Consider the following 22,107-nt stretch of genomic DNA (forward strand, 5'->3'; position numbering starts at 1 on the left):
CCGCCGTTTTCTTTTGTGGGTAGAATCGGGATAAGAATTCCTTGGTGACTTCGTCCCATGTTCGAAGGGAATTTGGCTTTACCTCCTTATCCAACCACTCCAAGGCTCGGCCTATGAGAGAAAATGGAAACAACTTTAGCCGGATGAATTCTTGAGAAACTCCGTTCACTTTGATAGTGTTGCAATACTTTTCGAACTCCTTGAGATGGTTCAATGGACTCTCATTCTTAGCTCCTCTATATTGTCTCCTCTCGATCAAAGCGATCATAGCTGGCCGAAATTCGAAGTCATTCGCCAGTGTTGTAGGTGGAGCAATTCCACTCTCAAACTTGTACGCACCGGGAATTCCCAATTCTTTCAAAGCAACTCTTGGTTGATCTCCCATGCCTAGTTCCTCTTCAAATCCTTCTTCGCTTGAAGAACTAAATTCAAAGGATCGACTAGAAATTCTTCTCCTTGAAAGAGTCCTTTCGATTTCCGGGTCAAAAGGCACAATGGATCGATCACGAGCTCTATGCATGCAAAACTCAATGAAAATATTAGTAGCACGGCTACAAATGTAGCCGTAAGAAACAAAATTTTTTTGTATTTTTTTTTCAATTAAAATGAAATAGACTCAACAACTAAAGCTAAGCACCAATTTCACTCCCCGGCAACGGCACCATTTTGATAGAGGAATAAACTAGTCGTTAATTGCCTATCCCAAAATCAAACACTACTTATAAAATCCTAAACCAACCTAAAACAAGTATAGGTAAGTATAGGGTCGAGCCCAAAGGAGTTAGTTGGTGTTATCTTTAGCCTAAATCAAGCTATTTCGAAGATTGAAGTGAGAAAATGGTTGGTGTTATGATAGCAAAATTAGACTAATCAAGTAATTCAATAAGCTAAATGCTAGGGATATTGGTTCCACATGATAATTCAATAATCGTGCTAATCGACAATTTCTTCGTTTGATTCAAGCATTGCAAAGGACAAACAATAGTAGCAATCAAGAGAGTTCAAGAGCTATCTCCTAGAGGCCAAACTAGGGGTCACTATGAATGGCTAATCAAGAAATTCACAAGCAAACTCAATCAACTAAAGCAATTCTCAAATTGATGGGTCACGTCATTAAGAAATACAATGCAATCTAGATTAATCTTATAGGTTGATCATTCCTAATCTAATTAATCACATGCAAAACTATGTCAACCAATTTAATTGCAACAATTCAATCAATCAAAGATCATCAACTAGCACAAATTATCAATCAAGCATGCTTCCCCTTCTCCCTAGCAACTAATCTACTCACTAATCATGGTGTAACTCAAGAACAAATCACTAGAATTAGCATTGATCATCATTCTAAATCAAAATCAAGAGAAAGCAATATCAACTACAATTTCCAATTCAAATCCAAGCAATACAAACAATCAAAGATGAAACTAAATCAATCAAGTAAGAGATGAACTAGAAGAAGAAAATTTTACTAACATTAATGATTGAAAATGAAGAAATCCAAGCGCAATTGATCCAATGTTGAAATACAAATCCAATACCAAGAACTTCTCTCTAACTTCTCTCTCTAAAATTAAGCTAATGAAAATTATCTAAAAGTTATCTTCAAAAAGGAATTACAAGTGTATTTATAGGCAAAGAAGAAAAACGGGATTCCCGCGCCCTCTCCAATAAACCCCGCGCCCGCGGAAAAATGGGTACGGAACCCATTAAAAACTCCGCGGGCTTTCTGGGCAACACCCGCGCCCGTGGGTCTTCTAGCACCCGCGCCCGCGGCAAAAGCACCCGCGCCCGCGGCAAAAGCGCTGCGAATCCCCTGCTCCCAAAGGGTGATCAGAGGGTCGCGGTCTCTCTAGTACGAGCGGGCTCTCCAAACTACCCGCGCCCACGACAAGCCCGCGGCCAGACCGCGGAGAGTTCCTGGTCGAAATCTGCCAATTTGGTGCATAAGAGCCCGCGCCCGCGGCCTTCAGTACCCGCGCCCGCGGCAGACTGGCAGGGCTTGATGCCCTCTCCATGCCCTCTCTGAGCCCTCTCCAAGCCGATTATTTCCTCCTTGCTTAGTCAATATAGCCCATCTTGATTCCCTTTCAGAGACAAATCCTAGGTACCTACAAAAACAAACATAGAAAAGGAATAAAAGGGAAAAAGAACCAAATAAAAGGAAAACACGAAGAAAACACGAAAAACACAAGGAAAGAAAGAAAGAAAGGAATTAAAGGGAAAAGGACCAAAAATAAGATAAGAAAGCATAAAAAGGAAGATGAAATCATCCTAAAAGACTACCCTATGAGTGCCATAAATGACACTCATCATAGTGCCTTAACACTACTTAGTTGGGTGAGTGGGAGTATTGTTATTTAGATGAAATACTACAAGAGGGCGGGGGGGATGAATTGTAGTATGGAGATTGCTAGTCACTTTTTGCGGAATTAAAAGAAACTTAACGCAATAGAGAAACAGTGCAAGAGAGATTTTACGAGGAAAACTTCCTAGGCCAAATAGGAAGTGAAAAACCTCGACCCAAAGGAATTTTGACTCAAAACATTCCACCAAAATAGGCCAACGACTCTGTTACAACCTATGAGGAACATGAGCCTCTACCGAGTTCCTCAACGAACTCATATCCCCAACAACTATTCCCTCTAATAGTTGCAGCTCGAAATCTTCCCTCAAAGACCTCTCTTCTCACTCAAGACTTCACTCAAAACCTTACTCTTTCTCTTTCTATCAAGCTTCGCTCAAAGCCTTCTCTACATACAAAGAACTCACTCAAGTTCTCACCCCAATACAAGAGTTCACTCAAACCCTTATTAATTCCCCATTACAAGAGATTACTCAAACCCTTAAACAACTCTCAAATACATATAAAAGATATAGTGTATAAAACTAATATGTTGGACACTTTGAGATATGTAAGGAACTCGGAACCTGGAGGAATTGGCTTACCAACATGGAGAGAAAATATATTTCTTTTCTACTGCTCTACCACTTTGGATAAACTCCATTAAGGAATGACTCAATTAAACCAGACAGTTTGGAAAGAATGAAAACATCTCTTTTATAGTGCTTTAAAGACAAACCCATTCATCCCATGATCTTCAATCATAATAGTAGTGCTTCCTAAATTCTAGGCATTATCTCCATTAACTCCATGAACATAAGAAGTAATGAAAGACATGGATTGGAGTAAAAAAAAAAACATTTTCTCCATGATCTCCTTATTTTTCTCCTGTAAAAAGTTGTTTCAAATTGAACGTGAAAAACAATTTTTATTTTTCCAAAAACTTAATAAATAAAAATAGAAGTTACAAGAAAATAAAATACTTGCCAAATCAGATTTTTATCAATTAAAAACTGATTCGGAATTTATTCATTAAGAATAAATATTTTATAAAAATATTTTATCCCAAAATAACTATCCTATTTAATTTGAAATATTAAACCAATTAGAGATTAGATAGGAAACAACCTAAAACATATCCCTAAAATATAGGAGAAAATAAAGAGAATAAAATATCATTTTGACTAAAAAGAAAATAAGATTTTATTTTTAAAAACTTATCGTTTATAAAATAAAATCTATTTAAAATAAATTATACCAAGTCAAAACTAATTACCTAGAAAGTAGGCAAAGATAATGCAATGACTACTAACATGGAAAACTGACTTCTAGTGCTGTGTAAACGTGTGTTTCTCTTATACACGAATTTTAGACTCACCCGTAAGGAACTGGCTGGTCAGCAACACCCAGTTCCTTCCAGACTGTCAGTTCCTTCGAGACTGAAGTTCCAATTTAGTTCCATAGGCATGTTCCAAACAATTTCTCGTTTCCAACATACTTACATGATTCCTAGAAAAATATACTCCTATTTTTCTGTCTTGAAGCTTCTACTCCAAAGCTTCTGTTCCTTCAAAGGAACTTCTCTTCTCTTGTTCTTACATACGAATTGTTGTTTATTCCTTGCAAAGAACTACTTCTCATTCTTCTTAGGAACTGCATACAAAGTCTAACAATACGTTTGTACGTTTAGACTTCTTCTCTTTGTGTTCCCCCTTGGAAACTCTTCTTCTCTTTGTGTTCCCCCTGAGGAACTTAAGCACGATCCATACATTGTATGTTGGGAACCATCTTCAATAATGATCTAACATGTACTCAATCATCTTCTTGCTTCATGACTTGTTCATGCACATCTCAATACACATGTTAGTTAGATAATCATCATTTGTTCACAATCATCAAAACCTTACAACAGGGAGGTATGTGTTACTCTACACACACGCACGCCAAGCCGAGCCGGGCCGAGTTGGGTCGGGCTCGGGCCTCGGGACTTGGGTCTTGGGGAATACGATGCGCGGGCGTGGGTCATTGTTATCTTTTTGGAGAAATTTTGTTTCCTTTTCTTTATTAACAGAATATTCCTAAGTATTCGTTTTTTACTGTTGGGAAATTAATCAGCCATTAATTCCTTGTTTTTAGCTGACTAATTCACTCCCTTGTTAATTGCTCCTAACTGACCAAGTTCATCTGGTCATTTTTTTGGCTAAGTTCTTCCCACGTTTTACGCAACCCGTTTTTATCTTATGCCTATAAATACTCGGTGGTTTTCCCAGCCAAAACATAACACCAATCAGTCTTCTCTCTTCTCTAAAATTATCTAAACATGAGTTCTTTCTGTTCTGTTTTCTGGGCAAGTATTCTGAGTTCCAGTCGGGTTTGTGAGTGCACATAAACTCCGGCGCCGTGCTTACCCTGGAGGGAGACCGCTTCTAGTCTATTGCACCGGGAGGTAGCGTGGAATCGTCTTTTAGGTCAGTGGTTCTCCACGACACGACTATTGTCAGTTTGGCTCACGTATCAAGAGATAAGTAATTTATGTTTAATTGCTCATTAGAATAACATGGGGTTAATGATGGGATACAAGAAGAGATTGTAGAGAAGAAGAAGAAAGAGAATTTATGATTTCAGATGAAACATCAATGTAAGATTGTTGTTGTTATAGTTGCTTAATGTTGTTCTTCACCATTTTTCTTTCTTTCTTTGTTCAAAATTAACTCTACAATACTACTACTGTAGGGAATATTTCAAGAATTACTCCAAACTTGAACCCCACTGTGATCATACACTAAAGTATGGTGGCATCCAAAGGGAAGGAAGCTAGAGCAAAAGAGTCGCCAACAAGTTTTAGGAACTTGTAAACCGTTCACGAGGTGAAGGTTACACCCCTTAACGATCCAGGAGATCGTCAACTCCAATAGGTCTGGAACCATGACTGGTAGTTCGGGGATGAAGGTACAAATCCAACCTAAAAGAAATTGAACCTGCCCTAATAATAGGCCTCTACTTTATTCTGATCATATTCATGTGCGCTTTCTGACTAACATGCAATCAATAAGATTAACCCTGAACCTGTTTAATCTATGTTGGTTGAATATTAATGCACAAATAAAACTATTATTGGCGATCACTTGAATTATAATCATATTAACCCTGAACAAGATTATTACTTATCTTATTAAGCATGATTACAAATACAAATTCCCTTTAAAGATGCATAAAAGGTGTGATCAATCAATAAATATAAAATATAATCAAGCAACATAATAAATCATAATTATCATCATAAAAATAATAATCATAATTATAATCATGTTAAAGCATAATAATAGCAAGATCCTAGGCATGATACTAAAAAAATTAATAACAAACCCTAGCATGTCACTAAGCAATAAAGATCAAATATTTAACCCTAACATGATACTTACATGAATATTAGGAAATAAAATAGGAAGCATCATAACAATCATACTTGATTTAAGGAGCTTATTCTTTATCCTAAACATGATACTAGGAATCAAAATAACAATCTAAGCATGATTTCTATATCATAATATCAATTAAACCATTAAAGTACTTACTTGGATGCCTCGTATCTCTTTCTACTAACAAAATACACACGTTAGTAACTTCAAGGAAAATAATAATATCAAACAATTAAATTAAATAATTAAAATAGAGATTTAGAAAGTTTAGACTAGATTTGGGACCAAACCCTCATAAATCAAACCTTTTACATTTAGGGCGAAGGCAACTTCGAACTTAGCTAGGTATGTCTAGATCTTGTGAATGCGGAATTTTGTTTGTAAAAAGGGTAGGCTTAGAAAAGAGGGAGAGAGAATCAAGAAATTCTTGATGAGAGTTGGTGTGAGAGAGAATTAGAGAGTTGATGAGAATTGATAGTTGATTGATGATTCAAAATGGAGATTTTAGGAGGCTATTTATAGAGAAAATCAGCCAGATGGATAAAAAAACGGATTAGAGTTTCGAAAAGAATAAAAAGAATTGGCGCCAGACGCCAGACGCCAAGGTGCTAGTCGTGTCGTCAGACGCTAGACAACGGTTTCCACGCGTTTTCTTAATTTGATAATATTTAGCCATACAGAAGGGAAAAATCGTATTTTCCTTAAAAACACTTCTTTTATTCTAATTAAAACTTTAAAAAGTCAACTAAAGTCAATTTATCAATGCTAATTAAATTAGGAATGAAAAGAACCTTCTAGAAGAATCTAGAAGACTATAATCAATTCTAATTGCATTAGGAATGATAAATCAATATTAGGCCCTCCTCTAGATCATTGGGCCGCACATAAATATCAAATCGGACCCAGTTTAGTAATTTAGCCATAACTTCCTCATTATTCATCGGGATTGGGCTTATAATATATCGTTGGAAAGCTCTTTTTGAATCCGACCCAACTACACCATTATTGGACCCTTGCCATGGACCAAAACAAACTGGATTGGCTATTTTCTTAAAATAGGTTTTCAAAAACAGAGAGAAAGAAAAGAAATAAAAACTAACCGCAACACTAGACTTTCCACACTTTCACTTCATTCGATTATGATTCGACGCGAAAGGTACTCATCACTGGATTTGGTTTTGGGGAGACACAAATGGGTGTCTACAACTACCCTTTACTCTACTTTTCCTATTTTCTTCCTTCTTTAAGCTACAATGTTAGAAAAGAAGAAGATGTTGAGTTTGCTTATAATATAAAATACTACAAAAAGTAGAATGGAAATAATTTCAGTTGAACAAATTCAGTATTATTAAGAAAAAAATGGTAATAATTTTAAAATACTGTAATATCCAAGCTGGAAACAAAGAAGAAGAGAGAAGAATACAAAAAAAGGGAAAGCTGGCGGCAGAAACACAGACGAGATGGATAGAGCAAGTTATACGGAGTGATGATACACATACAATGGTTGTATCACTTGTTTGTAGAGGTGTCAAAACCGAACCGACCCGAAAAAAATATCCGTTTCGAACTGTAACCGATCCGATTTGATCCTAGTAATTCAAAACCCAAACCCGATTTGTAACCGAACTGAACTCAACCCGAATCCGAATTTGACCCGATCTGAACTTAACCCGGCACCGATTTAATTGATCCAACCTGAACTCAACCCGAATCCGATTTGACCCGACCCGAACTCAAACCGAACCGATTTGACCCAACCCGAGCTCAACCCGATCCGAAATTGACCCGAAAAATAACCGATCTAATCCGATCTGTTTTGACCCGAACTGATATTAACCCGATCCGATTTTAGCTCGATTTGATTTTTACCTGATCCGAATTTAACCCGATCATAATTAATTATTTACTTTTTTATTCAAGTTCTTATACTATATATTTACTAATTATTAATAAGTTAACTTTTTGACTACAAAGAAATAATCCGGAGTCTTAAGTTTACTTCACATATCAATTATATTAATTTACTTTCTAAACTTTAATAAATGCCACAAGATCTAATAAACCTAAACATTAAGCAGTAGTTAATTGATTTGCTTGTAAAGCTCTAGTTAAATGCTGTCTAAAGCCTATTGTCATTTTTAATGAATTTCCTCCCATTCTGTTATATTTTATGAACTAATAATTCTTTTCTCTAACACCTACAACCAATTATATCAATATAAATCACATTACTACTAGTTTGATGCAACCTATAAGAAACAATTATGAAAGCAAAATAAATAAAGTTTTAAAGGTTAGTGAAAATCAGATGAATAGAACACACCCTTATAGACTTAATTATTATTGTATATTATAGATCATTTAATGTTTAGTTTGATAACTCATATGATTCGTAATATACTAATTAATATTACTTTAAACTTGTTGGAAATATGTTATATTGATAAAACTGAAGTTATTGGTTAAAAGTGCGGAGTACAATTTTGATTATTGTAGAATTATAGGCGTTATACATCGCACGGTTATATACTCACTACATACATATGCAATAATTTATGCTTAAATAAAAAGAATTTACATAGTAACAATTAACTATCAATATGTATAATGTCAAGTTTTTAATATACAAATTGAATTAGTAATAAAGTAATTCTAACAACTCTAACAAATATCTTTAAAAAAAATTGAATCAGTAATAAACTAAACTAATAGTACAGAACTCATAGCCTCATATGATTGTACAATTGATGAAGAGTTGTAAACTTGTAATAACCTAAAAAAAATGACATACTTTTTTGTATATATCACCATATGTAACTATTATTCGTCAATATATCACTAGCTCGGTCTCACTTCTTACTTATATAGGTATGATAAGTCATCGATAATTATTCAATCTCAATTTTCCTCAAAGATAAAAATTACACATAACTTGATCAAATGAGAAAACTAAGACTTCGTGCTTCGTAATTAATAATCATATTGACCCAATAATAAGGTAAAAACTAAACAATATCTCTAGTTTAAAAATAACCTTATTTGGATATGAATTAGGTCAACTCGACCAAAATCCAGCCAAACACAAAAAGGAATTGAACCGAAATTTACCAAACCAAACTTGACCGAATCGAAATCATCTGAACCGAAATCAACCCGACCCAAATTCATCCGACCCGAAGTTACCCGGCTAAACCCGTTTTAAACCCGATCCAAATATATCCGAACCGAAAGTGAATCGATCTGAAGTTGACCTGACCCGTATCCGACCCGGACTCGATAGACCATGACCCGAATTTGACCCGACCCGAATTTGACCAGATCCGAGTTAAAATGATAATTTTGATCCGAACATATCCGACCCGAACAGACCCAACCCGACCCAAACTCCATCCGGTGATCCGAATTGACACCTCTACAGTTGTATGTGGTACCCATTACCCAACATACAATACCATTGTATGTATGCCACATCAAAAGGAAGGAATAAAATAAGAGGGAAAAAATAGGAGGAAATAAGATGGGGAAAGTAGGAGGAAACAAGATGGGAAAGTAGGCCCCAAAATACAAACCAATCAAATACCGTCAACAATGTTGTATGTGAGGAGTCCACATACAAGTATCGTATGTATAGCCTTTTCTACAAAATTGCAATTTGCAAATCGCATAAATTCCCCTAAAAGCACTGTAGAATAAAGTGTGCTCTTTTCTACTTGACTGACCACTCCATTTTGTAACAGCGCCACTCTTTTCTACTCCTTGACTATACAAGAGAATATCAGCATATAACTAAAGCAGAAGACTGAAAAACCCAAAGAGAAAACAATGGAGAAACCCAACAAGAAGCAAGTGTTGCTCTTTTACTGTGTTGAGGCTGAAGAACTTGCTCGTAAAGTTGCGGCTCAATCTGATCTTATCAATCTTCAATCCATCAATTGGAGGTGTCTTTCTTTTACTCTGCTTCAATTGTTTTTTTTTTTTTGGAATTTTTGTGAAATTTCTTGTACCCATTACCCGGAATTTGTTTAATTTCAATTTTTATTGATAATTCTGATTCATGGGTTTAACTGATTTCCTGGAATTTCATGTATGTGTAATTTTGTGGTTAGTGTAACGATACCCTTTTATTTTTAAAATTACTTGGATTTGGGTACTTGTTCAAGTGTCCAAGTCGGCTTTTTTATGAATAATTTTCACTCTTTTAGCCCAGAATTATATGTAGAAATACAAGAGAAGAGTCTATAACCTTGTTGGAGTGTCCAGGATCCGACATGGGTACAAAATGAAATGGTGTATCTAAGAAATGTAAATAATTTGTAGTTTTATTTCTCTTTGTATGTTACAAGTGTTTTATAGCGTGTTGTACAACAATTTGGCTGCGAATTGTTATTGCTTGTTGGAAATGTTACAAGTTCCATTTGTCTGCCTTGAAGTCTAGGTATTTCCTGCTAGGTTTTATCTTGCAAAATGGATTAATCTACAAAGTGAAATGTATGGTACATTGCTGCATATTTGAAAATGCAACCTTCATCATTCGGTTGTTGTCTATTGAGCTCGAAAATTATGCACTACTTTGTTAGCTTTTCTTTGATAAGGGAATTCAGACAGGTCTTCATTTGTGGTAGCCTAGTGGCTAGTAGGCAGTAGGCTTGCTCATTTATCTGGTTTATGGACAATAAACATGAAGCTGTATTATATTCCGTATTATATAACATGTTTACCTCTCTTATTCAGTGTTCTATTAGAGGTCTGATTAATTGTATCATGTATCAGGAGCTTCGATGACGGTTTTCCAAATCTTTTCATAAATAATGCACAAGATATAAGAGGCCAACATGTTGCCTTTTTGGCTGCTTTTAGCTCACCAGCAGTCATATTTGAACAACTGTCTGTTATATTTGCTCTTCCGCGGCTATTTGTCGCGTCCTTCACATTGGTCTTACCATTTTTTCCAACTGGATCCTTTGAGAGAATGGAAGAGGAAGGAGATGTTGCCACAGCTTTTACAATGGCAAGGATATTATCCAACATTCCAATATCAAGGGGTGGACCAACTAGTGTGGTCATATATGACATACATGCTTTGCAGGTGAGTTTCATAATCAAGTCGAAGCTAGAATGTGTTCTGGATACTGGTTCCCTATTGTCATAATACTTGAGTAGTGGAATTTCTTTTACATGCTTTGTGATTATGTTTGTGTACATTGAGTATTATGAGGGGTCTTGTTGAAAATCTGATACATTGTGCTTTTCTTTCTAGATTTTAAATTGCATGTATAACATTGTCAAAAGGGATTTAATGAGTTGATTGAGAATTTAGCCAAATAATATGCGGGTTGACACTCATATTTGAAGTGACTTTTGTTTGTAAAAAAAAAAAAAAAAGGAAAGAAATATGCTATCGACATTCTCTAAAGAGATTGAAATGGGCTGATGATAATTATGATTAGATATCTGATAAATTATAGTTCAACCTGCTTCAGTGTAATTTTCACATTACGAATTCAACTTATTCAAGTTAAATGATCAATGTGACTATAAAATCCAGTCATTGGAAGTATTTTGTATATGTATGAGTTCATCATCTCCAAGTTAATTGTGTAAACCTAAAATTGTCAAAGTGTAATGTTGGAGACGGGAGTGAAGGGCATTAGTATTTTTAATCGAAGAACTAGTCTTTTAGAAGAGTAGCACTGTGAGTTATTGTTGTGAACAAACCGATAGTAAGAATGTTACCGTAAAGGTAACTAAGATCAACTTGTCAAAATTCAGCCTGATAAGTTTTGTAGAAACTAGAAAAGGGTAGTGAATCTCTGTTGAATGCTGCTCATTTCTGTTGCTAATAGAATGAGTTGGAGGTGGGTGTTGGCTTTCTAAATTCTTGTTGTAGGACAACATTCATCATCTGATAATTAAACATTCATTATATTCCCTGCTCTCCTCTACTACACATGAAAGTTTGAATTGAAGTGACTGAGTTGCATGATTTTACTCAGCAAACGTGCAATTGATTTGGGATTGATTGCCCTATGAAATTGTGAATAGTCTGAATTGTGGTGATAAATTGAGGCTTCAAACTCTAATTTGTTGGATGAACAGGCCTTGGTCCTCTTGGACAATTATCTGTTCTGAGGTTGTAGTTCCTAGTAGCTGGTGAAGTGCTTGCTCTTTCTCTTTTCTCTTCTATATAAAAAGTGGGGAAGCAGGAAAAGATGCAGTAGTATCCGTGTAACAAGAGGCTGTAACTTTTAGATAATGTGTGATTGTTGATGTTCGAGGAACAATATTGTAATATAATAATATATGGAGCAGCTTCTATAGAAGATATATTATTAAGTAACTAGACACATATAGGGCCTGAGAAGTGTTTGGTGGAAATATTAGGACACGACCTTTGTTTTCTATATAATTCAGATGTGTTTGTTCAGTGATTACTATAGCTCATAGGCAGACTATAGAAAGTTGATAAAGAATTTCTATGAGGCTCTGAGCTCCTTATTTTTGGGTGTGGGGATTTAGCTCCTATGTACTCATTGTACTGTTTGGTTTGCCTTTGTCAGGTATTGGCTATTGTGATATGGGTTTGGGTTTGAGTGACAGGGGATTTGGATAAGTTGGGACAAGACTTACTAGAGCCAACAATCTAAGCAAGAACTTAAAAGGTGATGTAGGTCATACATCACATATATTATGTTGTTAAGGTGCTAGTATTCAAATTTCCGCTAGAAAGGCTGTCAGGAACCATCCTTTACAGATTGGCTTGAATTACTGAAAGCTTAAAACACCGTTGTAAAAGAATGTCAATGCAATGACAAATAAGCTTGTGAGGGTTTAGAGTCATTGCAGAAAGTTTGTTTCTGTCTCAGTTGAAATACCATGGGTCTACATCACATTACTAGACAGTGTTTGAAAAGAAGACTGTTAACAGAATTTTCTTGTGTATAATATACCGTGTTGCATTGTAAATCTGAATAGTTGCTCAATATGTTCTTTCTTTAGTTAGGAAGAAACTTTATTCTGAAGTCATGATACATATATCAGTGTCATTGAATGCCAATTTTAAATTGTCTCACTTCTAAAAACTGTCATTGTAAGTGTTAGGAAATAAAATGTGCAGTACCGTTTTCATATTCCTGTACTCTCTTCTTATGGAGACAATAGTACTGTAGTGTACGTTGAAAGGGCAAAGAGAGTAGTGTAAAAAATCACTGATTATATATCTGATTTGTGTATTTAACTTTTCTCAGATCTTTATCGTATATTAGGGGATCATAAAATATGGGTATTTTGTGATAGTGCCATGTTCAGAGGGTATGTAATTTTTCGATATCAAAGGTATTAATATCGTGTAATGTATCCTCGAGAGGTGGCTATTACTTAGATAATTACATTATTGGTTGTTATGGAGCCTGATGTAATTCATGTAACTACAATAAGTAGGATTAGGATATGATTATAAACTTTATAAAGAGAACTAGAAGTACAAAAAAATATAAGATACGGAGTAATAGAAAAGTTAATGCTAGATTTATTTACTAATTGCTTCGAGATTGGTTACTATGACTATTATCTTATAAACCAGTTGTTTTCAATCTTGGGTATTCGAACTGTTTGTTATGTTTTTAACTTGGGTATTGGAAAATGAAAAGTTGTCAGAGCTTACTATTTTAGGGAGTATTGATAGGAGCATTTTCATTGGAGTGCAAATTTCTGAAATGCTAACAAGAAGCCTGACCATGGTGAAACAAGTGATATCATGATATGCCTATTTTGGATTAATCACGAATTAGTGAATTTTACTTTGTCTGTTCCCTTTATTATTCATACAAAATTAGGTCCCTAACTTCCGGTTTGATTATTTATAATTTCTATCATACTTCTTTTGATACTTTAAGATAATTGTGTTTGCATTTTGTGCAGTCTTCAATGTACACCTTTGACCATTATTACCTTTAAAATTGTTAAAAAGTCAACATCATGACACATTGAAAAGAATTTAACAAGATCTTGCATGATAGTGTTTTTTCTTATGTACTTCATATAAATTACCAAAGGCCGCCTGGGTTTTCAAAGTTTGACTACATAAAATTCAAATCCGAAGCTTTCTTCCCGGTTCTGTCTACTGTCTCTATCTTCTGCAATACATTTGTTTTTTCACGTGTTTGACACTTTATATTTGCTGTTTTTGCAGGAAAGGTTTTATTTTAGTGACAATGTACTACCATTGTTTGAAACTGGGATCCCCCTGTTGAAGCAGCGCCTTGATCAACTCCCGGATGCTGAAAAGGTTACTATAATATGGCCATTATGTTAATTCCGCACAGAATTTTCCACTGTCCTTACAACTGTATGTTAATGACTGCTTACTCCACAATATTTTTCCAGATAGTAGTTGCATTTCCAGATGATGGGGCATGGAAGCGATTCCACAAGCAGCTAGATCATTTTCCTACGGTTTGTGTATTTTTATGTCATGTGTGATTATTACAACTATTCTGACCAATTTAATCCTGCATATTCCGTAGCAATTAAAATTTCATGTCATCCAAAACCAGGTGGTTTGTGCAAAGGTTCGTGAAGGTGATAAACGGATAGTGAGGCTTAAGGAAGGCAACCCTGCTGGATGTCACGTTGTCATTGTTGATGACCTAGTACAATCTGGTGGTACTCTTATTGAATGTCAGGTATTTTTCTTTTCTTTGTTGAGAGAAAGCAAATAAGCAATCATGTCTGTGTTAAATAAACTAGGCTTCATTTAGTCGTGTACATATGCAGACAATGCAGTACCTCATTCCTTTCTTAACAACAGCAGACTTGCTGCTTTCCTTACACTAATAATTACTTTGGCTAGGAACTCAGTTACTCAGGAAATCAGAACTTTTGGTCATGTTTGTGTTTTCAAAGTTTCATTCGTCTTTTTAAGTTGAATCTTACATTATACTTCGTATTATTCATGTTTACCAACAAATCTGTATGTTTATCACGGGTACTTGTATATGACTTGGTTCTTGAAACTGCAGAAAGTATTAGCTGCGCATGGTGCAGTGAAGGTTAGTGCGTATGTGACCCATGCTGTATTTCCAAAGGCTTCATATGAGCGTTTCACGCATAAAAATGATGGTAAATACTCTTTGACCATTATTGATAATTATCACATAATTGCAACATAGTATATCTGATGATTTATGATTGCTAAGTCTTTAACTAATGATGACTCTCAATATCTTTGTTTATACCTTCTTCCAGGCTCAGAGAAAGCATTTAGTTACTTTTGGATCACGGATTCTTGCCCTCGTACTGTAAAGGCAATTGCAAATAGAGCTCCTTTTGAAGTTCTGAGCCTTGCTGGGTCAATTGCTGATGCTCTTCAAATATGAAAAAGATACAGAGCTATTTGACCGGAATAATTGATAATGTAAGGCTATGCCAATTTGTATTATGTATTTGGAAAACAGGATTTATGAGGCAGAGTTGCTTTGCAACCTCCTTCAGTTTCGATTTCATTAGGTTCAGTATCGGTATCAGCCGCAGCTTGTAGATCAGTTATTGTTAAGATAGGTGAACACTTCCTGAATCTGAAGGTAAGTTATTATGCCCTAGTTGTTGGGTATAAAGATGAAAAAAAAATGCTCCGTATCAAGATAATTTTATTGCTTTACAAATAAAAATAGATACTTTAGTGATTAAATCAAATGCCTTTTTATAATCCAAAAATATGTTTATCATCATTTCTTTAGATACTCTAAAATTCTGTAATGCAAAATTTCAAAAGTAAATGAAATTAAAAACAAAAAAGGAATAGAACTTTTGACTAATTTCCCCCTATTTCTTGGACTTTGGGCTTCTAGCACCCTAAGACTGCGGCACCGGCTGTTCAACTTTCTTTTTTTTTTTTTTTTTTGGGTGTTTTTATAACCATTAATTTACATTTTAACTTGGCTAAGATCTCAAATACGAGTAGTAACAAATTAATAATCCAAGAACAAAGCACAGTTTCTATTCACTCTTTTCCAATTTTTTTTCCTTGCATTTTTTAATACTCATTTTGTCCCAAATTTAAGGCTACATTTAGACTTCTATAATCTCTAACACTTTTTTTTATGTTATTTTATTACACTTTCAATTTGTAGTCCGTATTAATATTAATTTAAATTTTCTTTGACCATACATAATGTGGTAAATATGATTTTAAATTCACTACCCATATACTCTGTAGTACTCATGATTAGTGGAGCATGACTTTTGATGTCCATACTTGCCCATTAGATCATCTATACTCGTTTCAACTAACACGTATATGATGCAGAATTATATACCCACATGTCATCCCTTAAGCGTCACCAAATATCATACTCTACACCTAGAGGTCTCAAAACCACATCCGACCCAACCCAACCCAAAACCTACTCGAAAAATATTCAATTTAGATTTTAATATGTGTAAACACAATAATTTAGCACAACTCAACTTTAAAAATTGACTTAATCTGACCTTATTTAACCTGATCCGATCATCCGAATTGACGCCTCCCTACCCCTCTACATTTACTAAATACCAAAGATGATGACTTTGAAGAGGAAGAAAAGAAAAAGGAGAAACCTGGAAAAGAAGAAGAAAATGGGCACTCACTAATTAAGGTCATCATTACTATCATCACTTAATATTACAAACAATTCTTGCTTTTCTTCCTCTCTATCTTTTCCCCCATTGTTTGCTCCTTCCTTTCATCTTATTTTCTACCACCCACAATGTCTCCACCACTCTCAACCTTTCTCTCTCCTTTTTCTTCTTTGTCTTTTGAATTTCAAACCTTAGCTTCTACAAATATTATTCAGCTGTCCTATATTTTATCCTATTTCTCTAATCTACCCCTATTTCATTTTCCCTTTTCAATATACTAGTATCACAAAAAGATAAGGTCAAAAAACTATGGCAGCTTTTTTGTTCTCTTACATTTGGGTAATCAATCACATATAATTATTATTCAGGCTTAAATTTCTTTGAAATACTTGAAATGGGTAAAAGGGTATTTTTGTTTCACTCCTCTGCTTCTTCACTCTTCATCATTCTTCCTCTTTTCTTCTCTTCAGGTGATTTTTCTCTACTTTTTTGGTCCACATTTTTTATTTCCTTTGTTTTTAGTTAGCTTTGTTTTCATCATTATTTGTTGTTACTTGGTCTTGGTCCTCACTTTGGAATTGCCTAGTCTTGTTTTGATGTTATACTACATCGTGGCAAATGACAATGATGTACACGAGATTTGATTTGTAAGTCTTAGTCTTTCGGAAATGCAAAGTCTTATTTTTGTGAATTGTTGTTTAACTAGGTGGTTATATTAAACAATGATGTAAACGGAATTTGATTTTTAAGTCTTATTCATGTTGAGTTTCTACAATTTTTGTTCATAGTATGATTCAGGTTGGGTTTGAGATAAATTTGAGTGGAAAAAACCCAGAAAGGTAAAAAAACAAAGTCTGTAAATAGTGTTTTCCTCTGTTTTTATTTTCTAGTTGAACTTAGGATTGATTAATATTTTAGCTAATATTTTTTTGGATAGTTTGTCGTATTATTAAGATTCTCATAGTCAGAAGTTGCATTTGATTTCCTTGTTATTGTGGACAAAATTCTAGTAATTGGTTAAACTAGGAAGTAAGCCTTTATATGCTTTGTGATTCGATTTGTTGGTCATATTTTATGTTTTGTTTGTCATCATGTACACTAGGAACTAAGCATTTGTTATGTGTACGTCATCATAGAATTGGTCAATTGGTTATTTGTGCACCTTGACCAATCTCCGAGATTGGATCATTCGATCTAATCTCAAGTAATCCGAATAGTCAGTCAATCAATCAAAGCCTTAATCCCATAACTAGGTCGGCTACATGAATCAAAAGTGATAATTTCATATAGTCATCCGAATAGTGCTCCCAATTTAACTGGAAAACCACTACATGTCCTTACATGTACACATCATTTTTGTAAAATTAATGAAACTATGATAGTCCAATCTTGAGGATAGGTTTATCATTGCTTATCATTGTATATTCCTTAGAAGACATATGTTAGTTTTCATGTTAAGCTTCGCTTTGATTTTGTTTCCCACTCACTTTCGATCACTTGGACTTTTTGAAGATTTTTAGGATTTATACTTGGAATGTACTTGCATAGCTGCACATAATCGATGATCTGAAGAGTTTGTTCTATAAAGCATATCAGGATATATTCTTATGTCATTTGTTATAAATGTACATTATAGCTAAAAGTAAGTTTCACATCAATTAAGGGTGTGATTTAACAAGGCACTTCTATTATCCTCTCATCGGTTTTTGTTTTTGTTTTTGTTTTGACAGTTTCATGTACTATAATAAGGGGGGGAGTTGGACCTGGTGAGGTTCCTACTGAAGCAACTATCCAAAAGGACATCACATCGCCTCTTACAACTGTACCAACCATAAATTTCACAGGCGCGTCATCTGCTCCTGTATTGAATCCAAACTCAATCCCTGAAGACCCGCCTAAGTGGGTTCCATTTGCTACCCCAACCACATCTTCACCTGTTAACTCAGGTGCTAGCTGGTGTGTTGCCAGCCAAACTGCTGCTCGGTTAGCATTGCAGATGGCTTTAGACTATGCGTGTGGCCATGGTGGTGCTGATTGCACTGCAATTCAATCTGGTGGGAGTTGCTATTACCCAAATACACTCCATGATCACGCTTCTTATGCATTCAACACGTACTATCAGAAGAACCCGATTCCAAATAGCTGTAATTTTGGGGGGACTGCTGTTGTCACCAGCACTAATCCAAGTATGATCAACGCTTCTTTTTCTCCTATTTTCATTTGTGCTTTTCTTCTTTTGTGCAGCGTATAATTTGTTTGTTCTTTATGTCTGTTGTTTATTGAACTGGGACATGTTGAATATAATCTATGTGAAACTAATTGGGCCGTTCATGAAGTAGGATACATGTCAATCAGATTTCACACAGAAATTGCATTAGGCATATGTTGCAAATGGAGAAATAATGTGCAAATTTTATTTATTAACACTAAAACATTGATGATTTTGTCTAGAAAAAGGATTTAATTATTTGTATTGTTAATACAATTTAGCTGTACAGAAAGTAAATGATCATAGTTGGAATTCAATGAAACACGAATGGGGAGAAGTATACTAGTCATTTAAAGAAAAGGTCTACCCCCAAGTTTATTTCCTTGAGATTTCAAGTTTAAAGGTATCCAAAACAGGATCTCTGGTGTTCGAGAGAGTGAGAGACTTCATATTCGTCGTAGTTTATTGTGAATTATGATGTAATGTGATTGCACTTAGTGAATACTGGTGGTGCAAAGTGCAAATTTGCTCTCCATGTGCCTGATTTTGACTTCCACTTATCTGAGGCCTTAGCCACTAATTATTCTAATCACCCGTGGTATCTTTTAAGTACATTTTTAATAAAGCTGGATTAATTATAGACTCTGCTAACTTTCACTAGAGATAAAGTAGTAAACAACGTTACAACAGTCGGTTACTTTTGGCTAACTTTTGTATATGTTCATTAATTAAATTTACGAATGGAAACTTATCACTGTTGCATAAAATGTTACATCATTTCTGGATGCATATCTCTGGAATCAAGATTGTTACCATTTCTTATGAAATGTTGTGCTACCTACTTCATTTTCGCTCTGTACTGATGTCACAATATACTTCTTGATCATATTTCAGGTACCGAAACATGTCAGTATCCCTCTACAAGGTGAATATGCATAAGTTTAGTGTATTCTCTTTTCCTTGCTTTATTTTGTCTGAACCAGTTATTAACCGTAATTTGTTTCTCTGAGTGCAGCACGAGTTCATCTGTGCTAGACACAACAAATCAAAACGTCTCAACAGTTTTTGGTGTGGGACCACCTGGACCGTCTAATTCAGCAGCAACCCTTGATAGCAAGGTTTCATATCTTTCAAGATCCTTATGTTTCATGGTTCTTCTGCTAAGATATGGTCATTAGACATTGTTAATCGTAAAGGATTAGTTCAAGAAGCTCAGTCACTGTTATCATTCTGTAGGAAATTTAGTGATGAAGATGTTTAGCCGTGTAGGATATGTTTTCCATCATTCCATGTATTAGCATTTAGCAATCTGAGGGGCAGCTTAATCATGTAAGTCAGGTTATGTATGTACTTGTTTCTGGCTGAAGTGCTGTTTGATTCTTAGTCCTGTGAATGCAGGGGCAAGGTTAGGTTAGCGATGTTTATAATTTTTGAGTTTATAACCATAATTTAGGGTTGTGCTTTGTTCCTTTGTGCCTTTGTGGTATGTATTAATGTAGTAACTTTGCTTGTAAGTTTGACTGTTTGAGAATGAAACATAATCAGACATTGTTAAAAGGCACCAAAATTAATTCGAGTCACGCTAAATTACTATTCTTGAAGGTTCAAGACATGTAAATTGTTAGGAGCGTTTTGTATAAGTTTTGCCTTAGAAGTCACAACTTACAAATAATGCAGATGAGAATTAGGAGATGGAACTTGGAAGCACTCCTCTTGGGCCTTTGGTGAGAACGGATCATCGGAGGGTTTGGACTTTAATTGATTTTAGAGTCTTTCAAAAGCTAGGGCCTTGGAATAGGCCCATGATATCACCATCCAAAACAGTAAAAATAAAGAGGAAGGTTGATTATTTAAACAACAACAACAACAACCAAAAAAAAAAAAAAAAAAAAAAAGGGCTGTGTATATTTACAACAATGTGTGTTGTATATAGACATAGTATAATATGGTGTTCTTGACGATTAGATGGAGCATATGGCTAGCATGAAGCAGATGTAGGTTGGTTACTTGGCGTGTGGCTCCTCCAAGGCATGGTGCATTAGATAAATGTTACGCGGTTGAAAGGAGTTCCATGTTTTGATAAGTCCTTTGGAAGGAAGGATTAGTCCCTCCATCTCCCCCCTTCTCCCACGTGATGGGGATTCGACTCTTCATAGCCTCCCATTCCTGTGATAGGGTGGGGGGGCCCTCCCTCGTAGTTTAACATTTAAAAAGAAAAATGTTCTTTGGAAGGTCATGAAAAAAATGTTGTAGACTTTCAACGCTATGACTTGAGAGCATATAAGTAACAATTAAAAGGGTTTTTATGAAGGAACACATACGCAAACAGGGAGATTGAGCTGATTTTCAGATTGTTTGAAACAAACCTGATCCCATCTATCCTACACTTTACAATACGTCTATACAATATCCTCTCCATTTCAAATGGATGTAACAGGTTGACTCTTTATTTATTTATTTATATGTTTTCTTAATTATAAATTTTACCAAATATATAAAAACAAATGTTAATATATTATATAGTATGTTTTTAGATTTCTCTTAATGTATATTATCAATATATCAACTTTTCGTAAGTTACACTAACTTATAATTAGAGATATCAATACTCAAACTGATACATTGTCAAGTGTGTCAATCAAACTACTACGACAATTAACTTGATCATAGACGTATGTACATACATTCAAACTAACAAAATTTCATTCTTTCCAGTCTTTTTCATATAGGGAGTGTTCCAAAACAAATCCAACAAGATGTGTTACCCTTCTTTATGTGTGAACCAACTTGAAACAGTAGATGAATGTGGAATAATAATTTGAGTATGTAAAGTTTAAAATGAAAAGTGATATGATGGTCACGCAAAGTAGCTTTGAAATAAATTTGTGCATGCATGAGACTAGTATGTAGTAGCAGCAGCAAATGTGTGTGAAACATCAAATTTATGTCATTTCTTATTTTCTTCCAGCTAAATTATTAAACAGAATTTGTTTGATGACTTTAATTTGTACACTGTTTCAACACCCACTAGCATTTGCATCAAATGATTGCATCTTCTTCACCAAATTATTAACAGGATTTGTGTGACCACGGTAATTACACTATTACAGTACATAGACTTCTTTTTTTCTATTTTTTTTTATTTTATTTGTTATGTACAGTAGTCTATTATTAAGTGGAAAATAATTGAGGGGCTCTGAACATCATAAAGATTGTGGATCATAATTTAAAGTTTAATAATATCAAATGTTGTATTATTTTAATTTGTCAGCAGGCGAGTATGTTTCTCCTTACATATACTTCTATCTGTTTAAGACAATGGGAGAAATCATAATTTATCATGAATTGCCCATGTATGAATAAGGAAATGTAATGCTGGATACCTGCAGGCTGGTGTACAAAAAAAAGTGTTGAACTTTCATTAAGAGGTATAAAGTTGCACGAGCCAAAAAAATATATAGATCAGGTTGGGTGATTATCGAATCAGCTTGGTATTATCAGTTGAGAGGATTTTTACT

The 22,107-nt window shown here is 34.8% G+C and overlaps 2 protein-coding genes across 2 annotated transcripts; both read left to right on the plus strand.

Moving 5' to 3' along the window:
* Positions 1-9,498: 9,498 nt before the first annotated feature.
* Positions 9,499-15,410, plus strand: LOC145559478 (ribose-phosphate pyrophosphokinase 4). The gene is made up of 7 exons (XM_081620902.1): positions 9,499-9,701; positions 10,534-10,849; positions 13,952-14,047; positions 14,146-14,214; positions 14,316-14,444; positions 14,781-14,880; positions 15,007-15,410. The coding sequence occupies exons 1-7, from the start codon at positions 9,586-9,588 to the stop codon at positions 15,135-15,137; spliced, it is 957 nt and encodes a 318-aa protein (XP_081477028.1). The 5' UTR covers positions 9,499-9,585; the 3' UTR covers positions 15,138-15,410.
* A 1,081-nt stretch (positions 15,411-16,491) lies between these two features.
* On the plus strand, positions 16,492-20,103 carry LOC145559479 (glucan endo-1,3-beta-glucosidase 12-like). The gene is made up of 4 exons (XM_081620903.1): positions 16,492-16,850; positions 18,111-18,566; positions 19,484-19,514; positions 19,605-20,103. The coding sequence occupies exons 1-4, from the start codon at positions 16,775-16,777 to the stop codon at positions 19,765-19,767; spliced, it is 726 nt and encodes a 241-aa protein (XP_081477029.1). The 5' UTR covers positions 16,492-16,774; the 3' UTR covers positions 19,768-20,103.
* Positions 20,104-22,107: the final 2,004 nt, after the last annotated feature.

The sequence above is a fragment of the Chenopodium album genome, chromosome 9 (genome assembly GCF_948465745.1).
Source record: "Chenopodium album chromosome 9, dcCheAlbu1.1, whole genome shotgun sequence".
Taxonomy (NCBI): Eukaryota; Viridiplantae; Streptophyta; class Magnoliopsida; order Caryophyllales; family Amaranthaceae; genus Chenopodium; species Chenopodium album.

Excerpts from the sequence above, each read along its gene's own strand:
- LOC145559478 (XM_081620902.1), top strand. The coding sequence starts at position 9,586 with ATGGAGAAACCCAACAAGAAGCAAGTGTTGCTCTTTTACTGTGTTGAG. Across the intron at positions 14,215-14,315 it reads AGCTAGATCATTTTCCTACG|GTGGTTTGTGCAAAGGTTCG; the intron begins GTTTGTGTATTT and ends ATCCAAAACCAG. Across the intron at positions 14,445-14,780 it reads GTACTCTTATTGAATGTCAG|AAAGTATTAGCTGCGCATGG; the intron begins GTATTTTTCTTT and ends TTGAAACTGCAG.
- LOC145559479 (XM_081620903.1), top strand. The coding sequence starts at position 16,775 with ATGGGTAAAAGGGTATTTTTGTTTCACTCCTCTGCTTCTTCACTCTTC. Across the intron at positions 16,851-18,110 it reads TCCTCTTTTCTTCTCTTCAG|TTTCATGTACTATAATAAGG; the intron begins GTGATTTTTCTC and ends TTGTTTTGACAG. Across the intron at positions 19,515-19,604 it reads TGTCAGTATCCCTCTACAAG|CACGAGTTCATCTGTGCTAG; the intron begins GTGAATATGCAT and ends CTCTGAGTGCAG.